Below are 17,840 nucleotides of genomic sequence, written 5' to 3' on the forward strand. Positions count from 1 at the left end.
GTGATCTAAAGTCAGAGTACTGGTGGTGGTGATCTAAAGTCAGAGTACTGGAGGTGGTGATCTAAAGTCAGAGTACTGGAGGTGGTGATCTAAAGTCAGAGTACTGGAGGTGGTCTAAAGTCAGAGTACTGGAGGTGGTGATCTAAAGTCAGAGTACTGGAGGTGATCTAAAGTCATAGTACTGGAGGTGATCTAAAGTCAGAGTACTGGAGGTGATCAAAAGTCAGAGTACTGGAGGTGGTCTAAAGTCAGAGTACTGGAGGTAGTAATCAAAAGTCAGAGTACTGGAGGTGATCAAAAGTCAGGGTACTGGAGGTGATCTGAAGTCAGAGTACTGGAGGTGATCTGAAGTCAAAGTACTGTAGGTGGTGATCTAAAGTCAGAGTACTGGAGGTGGTCTAAAATCAGAGTACTGGTGGTGATCTAAAGTCAGAGTACTGGAGGTGATCTGAAGTCAGAGTACTGGTGGTGGTGATCTAAAGTCAGGGTACTGGAGGTGATCTAAAGTCAGAGTACTGGTGGTGGAGATCTAAAGTCAGAGTACTGGAGGTGATCAAAAGTCAGGGTACTGGAGGTGATCTGAAGTCAGAGTACTGGAGGTGATCTGAAGTAAAAGTACTGGAGGTGGTGATCTAAAGTCAGAGTACTGGTGGTGGTGATCTAAAGTCAGAGTACTGGAGGGGTGATCTAAAGACAGAGTACTGGAGGTGGTGATCTAAAGTCAGAGTAATGGAGGTGATCTGAAGTCAGAGTACTGGAGGTGGTGATCTAAAGTCAGAGTACTGGTGGTGATCTAAAGTCAGAGTACTGGAGGGGTGATCTAAAGACAGAGTACTGGAGGTGGTGATCTAAAGTCAGAGTACTGGAGGGGTGATCTAAAGACAGAGTACTGGAGGTGGTGATCTAAAGTCAGAGTACTGGTGGTGATCTAAAGTCAGGGTACTGGAGGGGATCTAAAGTCAGAGTACTGGAGGTGGTCTAAAGTCAGAGTACTGGAGGTAGTGATCAAAAGTCAGAGTACTGGAGGTGATCTAAAGTCAGTACTGGTGGTGATCTGAAGTCAGAGTACTGGTGGTGATCTAAAGTCAGAGTACTGGAGGTGATCAAAAGTCAGAGTACTGGAGGTGATCTAAAGTAGGTGGTGATCTAAAGTCAGAGTACTGGAGGTGATCAAAAGTCAGAGTACTGGTGGTGGTGATCTAAAGTCAGAGTACTGGAGGGGATCTGAAGTCAGAGTACTGGAGGTGATCTGAAGTCATAGTATTGGAGGTGATCTGAAGTCAGAGTATTGGAGGGGATCTGAAGTCAGAGTATTGGAGGTGATCTGAAGTCAGAGTATTGGAGGGGATCTGAAGTCAGAGTATTGGAGGTGATCTGAAGTCAGAGTATTGGAGGGGATCTGAAGTCAGAGTATTGGAGGTGATCTGAAGTCAGAGTATTGGAGGGGATCTGAAGTCAGAGTATTGGAGGTGATCTGAAGTCAGAGTATTGGAGGTGATCTGAAGTCAGAGTACTGGAGCTGATCTAAAGTCAGAGTATTGGAGGTGATCTAAAGTCAGAGTACTGGAGGTGGTCTAAAGTCAGAGTACTGGAGGTAGTGATCAAAAGTCAGAGTACTGGAGGTGATCTAAAGTAGGTGGTGATCTAAAGTCAGAGTACTGGAGGTGATCTAAAGTCAGAGTATTGGAGGTGATCTGAAGTCAGAGTACTGAGTAAGTTTCTTACACAAGTCATCTTATTTTACTTTTTATTATATGAGTCATTCTTCTTAGAATTTTCCACCATGATTTGTGCTAAACTTCACTCCCTTTAATGATTCATTTGTTCAAGCTACTCCCTTTACAGGCCAGCAATAGGATCCATTCTACCTGGCACCACTCTATTCACCTTAAAAGAGTCTGCTTTGCCAATGTGCTCATAAAAAGGACATACAAAAAACAAGTCTCTAAAAACTGTTATTGACTCTTCCCCTTTGATCATCAATCTTGGGACAGTCATCTGTCTGAACTCAATTACATCCATCCCAACTGCTTTGCTCCTTCGTTGAAGATTATCACTACTTTCTGAATCAAAACTGTCTGGTATTTGTAGTGTAGTTATATGCCTCCAAGCTGAGGTAGATAACTGACAAACAGAAGGCCTAGCAATGGCAATGCATCACTCTATGATTGGACAGTTTCTTTTCTTTCAAATAATAGATTTTTGTTTCGTTTTGGAACACAAAATTTCAAAATTACAAGGCCACTTGAGATTTTATGACTGTAAGACCTTGCTCTCTGACAGTTCTCAGCCTGCTTTGTTAACATATGACTCTGATACAAGAATGAAGTACTTCCTCATGTCAAGCCTCTGAGGCACACTGACCATAAACACTTCAAAATCACTTAAATGTTTGGAGAACTGACGTGTATTTGTTATATTGTAATTTGGAGGTGGAACCTTTCTTTTAACATGTTGCCAGTTTAAATTTGTGCTGGTATTGTAGTAGCCTTGCTGTCAGGGCTTCTCAAATATAAACAGTTCTCACCCCTTGGCGTTTTGACAGATTTAAGTATTTTTTTCAGTGAGAAAATTTGAAACATGATTTTCGCAAATTCATTTTGGCAGATTCAAGTTTTTTCTTGTGTTTTGAAACTTTAACCATGTTTTACAGACATCTTGAATGGACTGTTTGACATAAGTTTAGTAATTTCTCTCCTTTTTTAATGCTGAGTTATTTAACTGTTGAGCTGGCAGACTGACATCACAATAAACAGTTGGACTATGGTAACATCATGATTTATCTCCCCTTGTTCTTCATTTGGTTGGTTGAATGATGGGTTTATAGACTCCTTTTCACGGGCGGAGCCCGTGTTCTGGCGTCTTGAGGGGGTAAGTCTCCAGCTTACCAGGCGATTCAAAATGACCTTTCCCGTCCAGATCACGCCCTAAGGTCGGTCAGCTCCTTAGATGCGGATAGGCTGTCACAGTTACATACAGCACGTATACGGGAGCGTGGAACACGTCCTTTAAACAGCTTCACTGTCCTCCTATGTGTTCTTCATTTGTAACCTACCATATTTATACTACAATGAGCCAAGAGGGCCAACACAAAATATCTGCCTCAAAATAAGGGCTTATAACATGACAATAAATTAAAATAGGTTGGCATTTTACCAAACTGCAACAGATACTGTAAGTGGTCTTATTTCCAGGAATGAGCTTACATTGCCAGATAAATACAATAGTTCAATAAAATGTGGGCTGGCCAGGAAGTCTAACACATCAGAAATTTTCATTCTAGTGTAGTTGATATGCATAATTTCAATAAATGACTTTGACCCGATCTTCCATCTTCACTAAGAAATGAATTTGGTTGATCCTCAGAGTCTATTGTTATAATTTCTGTCTCCATAATAAAGCATTGTTTGCTGCAATATCAGACACACAGACAGACATCTGCGTCTTTGTTAAAGGCCAAGAAGACAAAGGTACACCTTACACTGATTAAAGGTCAAAGGTCAAAGGTCAAAAGTTACTGTACTCACTTGTCTTTGAACTCCTTGAGGATTCGATTGGAGTAGAACATGCCAGCATCCATAAAATCCTTAAGGTAAGGTCCAGGGGTCGGGGCCTGGAAACAGGACAACAATCATTTTCATACAGTTTTCATACATGCCACTCAATGATATACAACTCATTTACACAAAACCTATATACAGTGTAACCTGTCTAAATCAGATGTCACCGGGACCAAGCTATTTGGCCAGTTTACACAGGTGTCTGGTTTATACAGGGTTGGCATGTCATTTTTTTGAAAATACAAAAATGTAGTGTTTTGCATACGATCTGTATACAAGTGTGTTAACATACACAACAGATCAATCAATTGCAACGTTTGATTATTTACAAAATATACAGTTTATAATACAAATGAAGGGCAATCCAACATTGGATAGTGCTGACATGTTTAGAATGTGTTTGCTTTAGATTGGAGCCGGCCGAGAGAAATTTCAGGACCGGATTGAACAGGTTGTTTTTACATGGATTACTTTGCCAACTTTTGTGAAACAACGCTGGTTTTCGGAAAAGACATGGTCTGGTTTATACAGGGTTTAACTACTATGATTATATAGAGAATATGCTAGGACCACAAATCACAGCCAGTTTAGACAGGGATCCAGATTAGACAGGGGCCAGTTTAGACAGGTTTTACTGTACATACAACTTGTTTAGTGAAATAGTGAAATAAGTATGATATTCACAAGTCTAACACAGCGTACAAAATCTTTAAATATATGATAAATTATATTGTAGCATTGTTTTTTCTACCTAAATTTTGTTGCACGGGGAAACAGCTTGTATTTGACTGTAAAAAGATTGCCATGTAGAAAACCTTAATAAATACTATCAGATATAGTGATAATATGGCCATGAGCTTCCAAGTGATCAGGCTGATCCCTACAGATGAGGAATGAGGATAAGACAGTTGGTCTCCATATCAATACAAAAATGCCACTGATTCCAATATGAATTTATATTTACTTTGATGTTAGCTTTTTAGAACAAATCATTTACCTGCAAATACATATTCCGTCTTTGCGTATTGCAGAGTTATCTTCTCTTGTGAGCAGGTATTGATTGTTATGTCATTGGTTTGTGTGAGAAAATTTCGTCGTTTTCTCAAAAATTAATGACGTTACTCTCACAAACAAATGACGTAACAATCAATACCTGCTCATAGGAGGAGATAACTCTGCAATACGCAAAGACGGAATATCTTACTCATTAACATAACCCATTCCTGCTTATATCATTATGGTAAAATGTATTGATATTTTACCAGTGCCTACTTGCCAACTCTCCCTATTTAGGAGAGATAGTCCTGATATTGGACCATTAAATTTAATATGTTCAACCGGTGAATTTGTTACACTATTCCCATTGTTATATATAATGGTTCCATTTGAAGGAACAATTAGAAACATGCCATTTTGAAATGTTATATTTTCTTAAGGGAAATATAAAAACATTTTATTTATATTTTTGATTCTGAGCAAAGAGAATCTCCTCCCCCATGAAAATTTCAAAATGTTGGTAAGTGTGTATTTAACATAACTCATACATGGTTATTTAACTTGTGATATTGGTAATTGACCAGTGGTCAGAGAACACTTACAACAGAGATCCAGCCCAGCCCTGGGATAGATTCACTGACGGTGGACAGATGGTTGAAGAATGGGCTCTGCCTTTTACTCTCACGGAACTCCTGTAAACCGAAAACAATGTCATGTTGAGTACAAGATAGCATCAACCTTCTACAACCTTGTGCCTAGCTACAATAGATAATACATTACAAACGTAGGATTTTTATCAAAGTAAGATGAAGCGTTAATGTTTGCGATTTTTTTATTGTATATATAGAGGATATCTAACAGTGTCTTCAGTAATACCAAGCTAATATTTTGATATCTTTCACAAGTGTGCAGCATGAAATATATTCCATATTACTGAAGACACTGCTAGATATTCTGATTGTATTTCCAAAAACCTTCCCCAGAAAGCTAAGTAACACACCAAGCTGACAATACTTGATCTGAATCCTTTTACCACTAGCATCAATATTAAATTTTCAATATTTCACTGGTAAAAAGGTAATAAATTACTATAAACTAAAAATGGACAAAAAATATCACATACGCGATGTTCAGATTGTTTGCAAGAAAATCAATCTGAAGAGTAATATAATGATGTTTCAGCGATAACACATAATTGAATATGTTGGAAAGTTAACTGCAACTAGATTTTACGCCATCATAAACATTAAGAATATGCATTTTAAAATAAAATGAATCTAATTTGAAAACTTGATCCAACAGCTGTTAATGTAGGTTTCTGACAAGGCTTTAACCCTTTTACCCCTAAAATCACATTTGAACCTTACCAAATCAAAGACTGGGCAAGTCCAGCTTAGATAAGCAGGGGTGAATGAGTTAAGTCTATATTTATGGGAAAGCAGAATGCCACAAGGAGTTATTTCCCTTCTACCATATAAAATACAATAGATAAAAAAGGTCACGAGAGAAAGGATCTGCTTATTTGTTTAGGGTTTCTGTTCTTGAAACATCTTAATTCATATAAAGAGAGTTTCTACGGCTGATGGGGCCACTTAAACACCACTTAAAGCACCATATCATTGAAATGTCATTATCTGGACAATGACATCATTATATATAAAGTGAAGTAGTTAATACTCTACAAACAGAGGCAGTTGCTGCGTGTAATTCCCATACTGCCCTCAACTTCTTCAAAGATTGTCTCCCCTTACTTTTAAAGTAAAGTTCCGTACGCTGGTATTCAAGTAATGCTTAAAATTGAAAATGTTTGTGGCAGTAACGACTTTCTCTAAAATCTATAAAGCATCCTAACTCTATTAAGATTATATAGTTACCCAACATTAAATGAATTAAGGCCGTTACTGTACAGAGCTTAACTTCATGAAACAAGTAATCAATATACCTCTTATTTTTAAAATACAGACATTATATACTATCCATAAAACCTGCTAAATTGCAGGATAAATTGTAATATCCATCAAAAGGGCTATTCTCAGATTTATTGTGGTGAGTAATGACGTAATAATCTGAAAGTTTTTAAATGTTTTTAATCTTCGTCATATGAAGATGATTATAATGCTATGTAATAAAGAAATACAACAAGGAGGAAATAAAGAAAGTCTGTCTGTCTGTATGTGGAAATCTTTTGGAATCGTTATACGAGATAAACTCAAATAAAAAATAAACTTCTTATATTTGACAAATTACCTTTTGCTATATGTGTTTTTTCAAGCAAAAGAAAACCTAAACACACTTTTATTAGAAATACAATTGAGAGAAAGCTAAAGTACACATCTTATTCGGTTAAGTTACATACAGAAGCACTTCATCCAACCAAGCTACATGCTTTTTCATAAGAAATGATTTTAACATTATAACATTTTGGACTCTTGTGACCTTGCCAGAAGGTCAAGTTCATTTATCTCAACAGATAGTTTTAACCACTTCAATTAAGGTAAAGGTCAAATTCTACAACCCCTTGTTCTATGCCACAAAGTAATTTTGATTTTTTGGGCATGCTGGACTTCTGTGACTTTAAAAGTAGGTCAAAGTTATTTTACTTAAGTAGTTCATAGCCTTTTATCCCAGCAAGCTACAAACCAAACATCATGAGTCCAGGCACGTCATTTCGGTAGAAGTGGTTTAAATGATAAATGTAGGTTGGCAAGATGTGGATGATGGATATTTTACCTTCATATAGCCTTACATGCCCTTTATTCCAGGTGAGCTAAAGCTCCAATTTAAAATTCAGTATTAATGATGCATTAATTTCCCAATCAAACTCTCTAAACTTCTGTTTTTCTGCTTTTCTAAATGATCGTGTCCTCCCAGAGTACTTACCATGATGGTCTGTATACTTTGTGATGTCGGCTGCAGCAGCTTAGCCATTAAAGCCTGTAAAGATTGGAAATAAAAATATCACCTTTAACAAACAAAATTCTCTCCATAATTAATGACAGTAACCAATTAAACATCTAACAACAGTAACCCATCAAACATCCAACAACAGTAACCAATCAAATATATAACAAAAGTAACTCATTAAAAGACTAACGGCAGTAACCAATTAAACATCTAACAACAGTAACTCATTAAATGACTAAAAACAGTTACCCATTCCAAAAACTAACAACAGTAACCCATTAAACAACTAACATTAACCCATTAAATTATTAATGGCAGAATTCCATTAAACAACTAACAACAGTAACCCATTAAACAACTAACAGCAGTGACCCATTAAGCAACTAACCGTAACCAATTAAAAGACTAACAGCAGAAACCTATTAAAGGACTAATGGCAGTATCCCATTAAAAAACTAACAATAACCCATTAAATGACTAACGACAATAACCAATTAAAAGACTAATGGCAGTATTCCATTAAACAACTAACAACAGTAACCTATTAAACAACTACAGAGTAACAACAGTTTCTTATTAAACAATTAATAGTAAACAATTAAAAGACTAATGGCAGAAACCTATTAAAGGACTTATGACAGTAATCCATTAAATGACTAATGATAGTAACCAATTAAATGCCTAATAACGTAACTTATTAAACAACTTACGACAGTAACTCATTAAATGACTGACAGCAGTGACCTATTAAGCAACTAACAGTAACCAATTAAAAGACTAACAGCAGAAACCTATTAAACAACTAACAATAACCCATTAAATGACTAACAACAATAACTCATTAATCGATTAATGACAGTAATCCATTAAATGACTAATGATAGTTACCAATTAAATGCCTAACAACGTAACTTAAATGCCTTACAACGTAACTAGATAAACAACTTACGACAGTAACCCATTACCTGTAAAAGTTTATACATACTGACAAACTGTGCGAGCTTGAAACAAGTAACCGGAAAATGGTTTGTAAATAAAGAAAGAACACACGAACAGTTCATCTTATAAATGTAAGAAAATGTAGCTAAGTATTTCAAACTTCATTTGGATCTGGATAGATTTCTTTATCATATCATTGAATTGGATCCTTTACGGTTTTGCTTATGTAGATCCTCAGTCATTAAAAGCAGGAAGTTAATTCAGGGCAATCTTCACAAATATAACCATAAATACTTTGTGATTAAATCGCTGTAAATTGTTAATTTCTTTTTCAGATATTTTAATATGAATTATATGGAAAGTGACAAGTAAATAGCAATTAATTTTGATCAAAGTTCAACTGTTATGTTAGTTTTGAAAAATTATGATTTAACCGTTATCCTGTTGGAAGTATATTTTAACGATCGTACACATGTTTCCATGTAAAACTTAAAACACTTGATAACTCTGTAGTAAAACTCGTAGTAACCAGAAGATCACATGACCGTTTCTACAGCATCAGTTATCAAAGTGCCAGCCCTGGTGATTTGTGGCTGCAGTAAGTATGATATCATTCGTTTTACACACAAAAAACCCGTTTATTTAGTATATTTTCACTTACAGAAGGTTGTAAAACCATAAAAATCTTTACAAAAAATAAATCACAGAATTTTTGTGCACTTTAATAATTCACCCGAGGGCTATATAGAACAGACCATACTAAATTTCTTCCTCCCCCTAGTTATCTCAATATAGAAACAATATTACAAACACATCAAATTCTTTGAAAAGGTGAAAGTTGTTTTTTTCATCGTACTTTAAAAAACTCACATGGGTATTCTTCAAAGAGGTCTGAATGTTCAAATATTTCTATCACCGAGAATCACGCTGGTAATCTAGCACATGGTTTATTAAAGTTCAAAACAAAAAATGTTAAAAATCATTTATTATGCATTTTAAGACATATTAGTTCTATTTATTTAGAAACTTCAAAGAAACTGTCCAGAATCATGCACAGAGAAGAATTTGTTAAATGCCAAATAGATGTAAGGCAGCCGTACGAAATTTGTTACACATCTTCAATTTATTTTTATTTTTTTTTGTTAAATACTTTCCCATACCAAGTTCAAATATGAAGTCATACAAACCAAAATAATTATTTCAGGGCTCATTAGAACTTTAAATCATTCACCCGTGAAATTTCATAATGAACTATTCCAACCATTTAATTGAGTTCAAAAGTGTTTTCAGGGGGAAAAAGAGTTAAAATTTAGATTTTAAAACACCTGTTCATCTGTATTTGAATTTTTCTCTTAATTTGATGTATTATCAGCAGAAAAAACATGCTGCAAGAATAATTCTTTTACATGTATCAGGAAAGTTTTAATCTGAATACAATTTTTTCATTTCTGTCAGTTTTTTGTATTGGAAACTTTCTTCGTGGAGCTATTACACTTTGTCGGGTTGACATCATGTAGATCTGGAGTACTGTGAAGCACTCGTTTTATTTTTTTTTATTTTTAATTTTCATTGATTTCGCATGTAATCTTCATCCAAGAATTCATACGTCCAGGAAGTAATTACAAGTGCGACATAAAACAATTCTCCATTTTAGTGGGTTCTCGTAATCCACAAATTTATATACCTATAAAACGGGAAACGACAAAATCTGGGGCCCACGAAAATATCTGATTTCACAGTAACCACAGCCTGTGTATCTGTGTAATAGGGGTGTCACAATACGCAAAGAGTGTATCCCGATATATTGCAATACAGAATGAATATATTGCGATACGTATCCCGATATAGTCATAGGAATGTATTGAACAAGTAAAGAGTGAAAAAACTCCTTGGTGTAAAAATTGACAACAGTTTATCTTGGTTAGATCACATAGCATCTGTTGTTTCAAAGATTAACAGTGGTTTGGGTTTACTTCGACGCATCCATCAATATTTACCACTTTCAGCTAGACTTAAATTTTTTCACGCATGTATTTTTCCCCACTTCATGTACAGTAGCACAGTATGGAGCGGATGCTCTTTAAATCTTCTACAAAAACTGTCAAAAGCGCAGAAACAAGCTGCAAGATTACTGTTGGATGCTCCATTTGATACACCATCAGTAGAAATGTTTTCTTCATTAGGGTGGTTACCAATTGGCAAATATTTGAAATTCAAAAGAGGTGTTATGGTGTACAAATGTATAAATAATCTAGTTCCAGGATATCTTTCTAATCAATTTAATTTGTCTAACAACAGATATACTAGATCAGCATCCCAAAACTCTGTCAAGGTACCCAAACACCGTACCACATTTTATTCCAAACACTTTTTGGTACAAGGGAGCCAGATTTGGAATAATTTACCGGTTGAAGTAAGACTCTCTTCCTCCTTGACAAAACTCAAACAAAATATGATTGGTAGCATTAAGAATGCGGTTTAATTGTCTTTAATTTTACTATTATACTTTTTAGATACAGCTTTGATTTGTTTTATTTTCGCTATATTAGCGTGTATTCTGTCAATTTTTAGCTTTTGCTACATTAGCATATATGTAAATTAGACAATTTGTCGTTTAATGAAAACCACAATGGGTTAAGCACGGAATATATTTTGTGCTTCTGTGATAATTTTATTGTAATTGTATTGAACGACCGTTTAAATTATGAAATAACTGTGATATGAATTGCTGTTTTAGTAGACCAACAATTATTTAATGTACATTTATTTGATGTGATACTACTTTGTCTTTTAACTAACCAATTTTACTAACAGAGGACCCTGTGGAAGATTAGCTTTGCTAAACAGGTTTTGTATCCTCAATAAATAAAGTTTATTATTATAGGAAGGATGTGCTCAATTCTATAATAATTCTTTAAGTTGTAAATTGTTGTCAGAATGTTATCAAACTAAATCATAAACAATACAGATTACATAGATTTTAGATTTTTGTCAACCCAACCATCGATTACAAAATTTGAACTATTAAAAGCCTGCTTTATGCTTATTAGCATATCTGTTAGTATTTGTACTAATTTGCAAAGTTAAAACACCAAGCAGATACATAAAAATATGCTTTTGAAAAATATTGCGATACACTCACTGCAATATTTCATCTCTGTATTGTGGTACGATATGATATACCTAGCTGTGTATTGCGATATACCTGTTTTCCGATGTATCATGACAGCCCTACTGTGTAACCATGGTGAAATATAGACCTACATGGACCCACCAACACGACAAACAGTAGGATGAGATGACAGTAGACAGTCTATACATGGGGTAGAGTATGGGATGACAGTAGACAGACTATACATGGGGTAGAGCATGGGATGACAGTAGACAGTCTATACATTGGGTAGAGTATGGGTTGACAGTAGACAGTATATACATGGGGTATAATATGGGATGACAGGAGACAGTCTATACCTGGTGTAGAGTATGGGTTGATAGTAGACAGTCTATACATGGTGTAGAGTATGGGATGACAGTAGACAGTCTATACATGGGGTAGAGTATGGAATGACAGTAGACAGTCTATACATGGGGTAGAGTATGAGATGACAGTAGACAGTCTATACATAGCGTAGAGTATGTGATGACAGTAGACAGTCTATACATGGCGTAGAGTATGGGATGACAGTAGACAGTCTATACCTGGTGTAGAGTATGGGTTGACAGTAGACAGTCTATACATGGTGTAGAGTATGTGATGACAGTAGACAGTCTATACATGGCATAGAGTATGGGATGACAGTAGACAGTCTATCCATCGGGTAGAGTATGGGTTGACAGTAGACAGTATATCCATGGGGTAGAATATGGGATGACAGTAGACAGTCTATACATGGGGTAGAGTATGGAATGACAGTAGACAGTCTGTACATGGCGTAGAGTATGGGATGACAGTAGACAGTCTGTCTATACATGGGGTAGAGTATGAGATAACAGTAGACAGTCTATACATGGCGTAGAGTATGTGATGACAGTAGACAGTCTATACATGGCATAGAGTATGGGATGACAGAAGACAGTCTATACATAGCGTAGAGTATGGGATGACAGTAGACAGTCTATACATGGGGTAGAGTATGGGATGACAGTAGAGTCATTAAAAATAAGATTTATAACAGGCCTTTCTTTATTATTTTTTTTTATCCAATTTCATCCGTTATTGAGGCCTAAAATTGCAATTCATTATAAATGTAGTTCATAAAAAGTGTTTTTTTGTGAATGTGCTTGCATAGCATTTTGTATTGGTAGTTATGGCAGAGGAGGAATAGAATGGTACCGTAGTTATGGCAGAGGAGGAATAGAAATGCTTGGAGGAGGGTGTAAACTAAGTAAAGTTACCCAAACCTAGGAAATAATGGATATTATAAAGTAGTGATCAGCTCTGTTGTATTAAAAGGTACAGCATTAAGACTAATTTAAACGCTTTTCTTAATGTTTACTTTCTATTTCAAAGGTAGTTTTATAGCTACCCCTCATCTGCCGGTTAATTGTCAGATCACGAAGTAATTTATTCATGCACATGCAATTTACCTGTCACTAACACTCAAATATTAATAATCAGAATTCTTATGATAATTACCCTTCTTGTGAGAAATCCTGAATGAGGACAATGATAATTACTTCCCTTACAGGTGCCAATCACAATAAGTGACAGCTCTAATGATAGTTATGCGTAGCCTTTAACAGGTTGTTGTTAACAGGTTTTTTTTTGTGAATAGATTTCTAAAATCTGTAATTTCCACTGTTGGTATGGCGGGGAGAGGGTGTTTAGGAAGCTAATTTCATGTTCATCATTAACAGGGGGGTTTATTGTGAATAGATTTCTAAAATCTGTAATTTCAACTTTTGGTATGGCGGGGAGAGGGTGTTTAGGAAGCTAATTTCATGTTCATCATTAACAGGGGGGTTTATTGTTAATAGATTTCTAAAATCTGTAATTTCCACTGTTGGTATGGCGGGGAGAGGGTGTTTAGGAAACTAATTCCATGTCCATCATTAACAGGGGGGTTTATATTAGATCCCTGGTAAATATACAAGGTTTCTTATGACCTCAGAATTATACATAACAAACAAAGTGAAATAAATCTGTTACCTATTTATTTTTCATTCTTCATATTTAATAGCTTTCTTTTGCTTTTTTTGATCATATTTTTTATAAATCTATTCATCAGTTAACACAACGGGCACCATGTAGTTGTTCTGTAGAGTAATTCAAGATGAGGGGTGGTGATTGAGATAAGATGAGGAGCGTGAGGTGATGAAGAATGGGGGAGATGAGGAGGAATGAAGAATGGGGGCCGATGAGAGGAAATAATATAGGAATGAGGGGGATCAATGAGGAGAAATAAGGAAGGGGGAGGGGGCAAAGATGAGGAACGAGGTAGTGGGGGAGATGAAGGGTGATGAGGTAAAATGATGAACGAGGTAGTTGGGGAGATGAGGGGTGATGAGGATTGGGGGCAATGAGGAAAAATGAGGAATGGGAGAAGGAGATGAGGAGAAATAGAAACGGGGAGATGAGGAAGAATGAGAGGTAAAACAGCTGATAAGGTATGATGATGAGTGAAGGGTGAGGTATGATGATGGGTGAAGGGTGAGGTATGATGATGGGTGAAGGGTGAGGTATGGTACCACTTACTTTGTCCTTGGGCTCCTTACACTTGGAGGCCATGTTGAGGAAGGCTCTCTGGTCACTGAATGTCTTTGTAATGGTGTTACACTGGAAATAAACACAACATGGCAAAGGTCAATATACATAATTCAAAGGCCTGAATCGCCCCCCTATGTTTTCATATTTAAACTTTTCTATTTTGAACATGTTTGACCTCTGTGACATTGAAAATTGGCCAGTATATTTCCTCTAGCCCTCAAACTGTAGATCTAGACCAATAATTCTAAAAGAGAAATTGATACTGGACAGACAACAGACAAACAAATGTTGCACGGCCGCAAAAACTTTAAGGGAATTTCAATTTTGTTTAAAGAAATCTTAAAAGCATGTGACTTCACAGATAATGGTCAAGATGTCATGGAAGCTATCAACATTTGTCCTTTGTAACTCACTCCGTCCGTAACACTGGGGGATATATACAGACAGTCTGATAATGGTCAAGATGTCATGGAAGCTCTCAACATTTGTCCTTTGTAACTCACTCCGTCCGTAACCCTGGGGGATATATACAGACAGTCTGATAATGGTCAAGATGTCATGGAAGCTCTCAACATTTGTCCTTTGTAACTCACTCCGTCTGTAACACTGGGGGACAAAGGATTTCCTACAGTTCAAATGAGGGTACACGTATTCTTATTCAATTAGAATGAAACATAACCTGCAATAATCTTTGACTTTTAAAACAATTATGAAACTTATTAATAATTCTCATCCCTAAAGATCACAATGAACTAGGCTGATTCAAAAGACAGAGAATTATAATGTGGATGTTAAGGGTGGTTCAGGGTGGTTCAGGTCCGGAACACATTAAGGTTCCAGCAGAGATTGTAATCGTATACTGTTTCACTTGTTTCCTGAGTAAAAGGGTTAATTGGACAATGCTATTATAACCTACAACACTAAAAGTCTAACATGGGCAATTGATTTTCTGAAAATAATAATTGGTAGTGTAGAATTATTTGAAAAGGGACCGGGTCAGAGAGTACCAGGTGGATAGTAATTAAATATCACTTAACCGGTAAAATATTTCTGTCTGTCTGGAATGATCTAGTCAAATCTATCTCAAGATTACAAATCCCTCACACATACAAAACAAGTCTAAATGAACGACATTCAGACTTGTAAAATGGTTCTAAAATTTAAAAGAAAACAATGAGTTTTTTTGAAACCAAGACATATACCAACTGGTACTATAGAATAAAAGTTATGAAAAAGTTTTAATGAAGAAAAAAAAACAATGACCTTTTTTAGACTATATCATGATGCATACTTGTGTGCTAGTGATCAATGCTTCCTGCCAAAAAATGTGCTTTGTGTTGTTGGGCACTGATAGGCAGTTAAAAAAAAGGTGGAGTTAATGGTGAAATGGCTGTCACAGACAATAATGATGGTACAACAGTACACACAATTCACGAGAAGACGGACATTTGGTGTCATTCCGCAGCAACAAATAACCTACGAGGGATTATTACTTTCCCATTCCCTCTACAAAGTGTGATTCACATACTAATAAAACATGACACACAATCACCTAATCTGGTTAAGTAGGAGAATTCAATTAAAGAATACCGACAGATTTTTAAATTTAATGACCGATCCGAAAAAACTTGAAATGTTAAAATGATACTGATTGAATTTAGATCACTAGATGTTTGGATTGGTAGATATTCTTTAAAATAAAATTTAAAAAAGAATCATAAACTGTCACATTTAAGTTTGTCACAGCTATTTTAAATGGCACACGTTTTTGTTTGACTTCTGGCAGGTCATAATTCTTCAAGTCTCTACCCCCCCTCACCACACACTCACAATGGAATATTAATGACTCATCAAATTTATTTTTAATTTTTCATATCATAAGTGACATGAACTATATTACACTCAGTCGGAGTAAATAAATTGCCCTAATGTACAAAATATATACTTGGTGTCAAAACTGCAGCCTTGTTGGGGTTGGGTTCAATTTAAATTTTCATAACCTATTTTGTAAAATGGGTCCTCTAATTTCATTTTGAATCTATCAAAATAAAAAAATAACCATTCAACAAAAATTCAATCTGAAATGCAGTGACAGATGTAGAACCTGATCAGGATTACCCTAATGTAATTAAATCGTAGTCTAACCTAACCTTACCATACTAATGTAAATTTCTAAAAACTATATTGGAACTCAAAATTGCTTCTGCCCAAATATGGACATTTTCATTAATTGCAATAAATTGTGTATGAACTATATGTATCCCAACATCCATGTGTTCTTAAACTCCAATTTATTCAGACATCTTGGAAATCATTTGAAAATTGCATCATAAGGTTGAGGGCACTGGGAAGTGAATCTGTTCTAACTAATATCTGCTGCTTAGCTGGAAAATACCTACCATGTCTCCAAAATCTAATTTATTCCAGATATCTTGAAAATCAGTTGGATAATTTATCTATTAAGTCTAAGGGTCTAGTGCTTAGATGATTTTCTGGACAGAATCCGTGTGTTTTTGCGGTGATATATTCTGAGAACGATCTACTGATCAGTGGTGTAAGTTAACACCCAGATCTCACCAGCTATTTATGCTGATCTTCCACCTTTATCCAGCATTACACAGATTATTCATCAAGTTTGAAAATACATTAGGTATCTAAATACCACCAGACAATCATACACTTCACATCGAGCTTTAAAAGGTGTTTTTTTGTAAAAATATCTCAAAACTTAGTCAGAAGGCAGCACAATTGGTGACATTTTTTAAACCATGATATGCAAATTTTTCGTAGGTATATTTAAGGTAATAGGATTGTATCGCCATTTCTCAGTAGAATTTATTCAAATTTTGTTGATATATTGCTTTTAAGTAAAGAACATTTTCTGCCACAAAAAAAATATAGGTTGTCAGAATTTTAAGGATTTTAAAAGGAAATTTATGTAAAAAGGAGTGAATTTTGAAAAAAAAATAAAAAAATTGCAAAATAATGTCAATAAAAATGATACTAACATAGATTAGTATTGCATTAATGTATATCAATTTCATAAATGCTGAATTTGTGTACAATCAATTATCTATAAACGATTAAAAATTGATATTTTATAATAAAAGCATATACACATAGTAATTGCATGCAAGAGTTATCGTTCTTGAAAAACTTCACAGTAGTGAAATAGGTAGCCGGTTTCTGAAGTACAGAAAAATGGACTCATTGATTAAAAAACAACTGAATTAATGCCTGGATTGCTTTGCAATACTTTAATATTGAAAGAACACACTGTTCTGTCACTAATAAGAATACAATATTCATCACTTTAATATTAAACATTAGATTATGCGGAAATTGTGATACTGTCTCCCTACATTGGATTTTCAACTAGGGATGTACTTCCTATTTCCGTTTAGCAATACACTCCTATGACCTTAATATGGTTGTGATACTTTCTCAATCATTGATTACTCATGAATAGAAATAGAAACTAACGATCTTGTCCCTTCCTGTACATGTATGTATCACTCTCTCTGTTAAACACCTTCTCTCTACTTTTTGTGTCTCCTTTAATTTTAAAACTATTCCGGCTCGTGTCTTTTTAACAATAGACAATCTTTGAAAATAGAACTACACAGCAGAATTTGTAGCTGTAATTATGAAAAGATCGGCTAATGGTACGTGATTATGTCTGAGGCAGTTAACACCTTCACACTCACCTGACACAGTCTTACACTACAAATGAC

At 35.3% G+C, this 17,840-nt stretch overlaps 1 protein-coding gene across 2 annotated transcripts in view; it reads right to left on the reverse strand.

The window, feature by feature from the left end:
* LOC110458010 (adenylyl cyclase-associated protein 1-like) overlaps nucleotides 1-17,840 on the reverse strand; it is a 107,701-nt gene that overhangs the window by 53,168 nt on the left and 36,693 nt on the right. For both annotated transcript variants that reach the window (XM_021509535.1, XM_021509536.1), the window contains 4 exons: nucleotides 14,095-14,175; nucleotides 7,437-7,490; nucleotides 5,159-5,248; nucleotides 3,528-3,613 (listed from right to left, as the gene is read on the reverse strand). In XM_021509535.1, the coding sequence (XP_021365210.1) occupies nucleotides 3,528-3,613; nucleotides 5,159-5,248; nucleotides 7,437-7,490; nucleotides 14,095-14,175 (311 nt within the window). The remainder of the gene's footprint in view (nucleotides 1-3,527; nucleotides 3,614-5,158; nucleotides 5,249-7,436; nucleotides 7,491-14,094; nucleotides 14,176-17,840) is intronic.

This window comes from Mizuhopecten yessoensis, unplaced genomic scaffold, assembly GCF_002113885.1.
Source record: "Mizuhopecten yessoensis strain PY_sf001 unplaced genomic scaffold, ASM211388v2 scaffold9399, whole genome shotgun sequence".
Taxonomy (NCBI): Eukaryota; Metazoa; Mollusca; class Bivalvia; order Pectinida; family Pectinidae; genus Mizuhopecten; species Mizuhopecten yessoensis.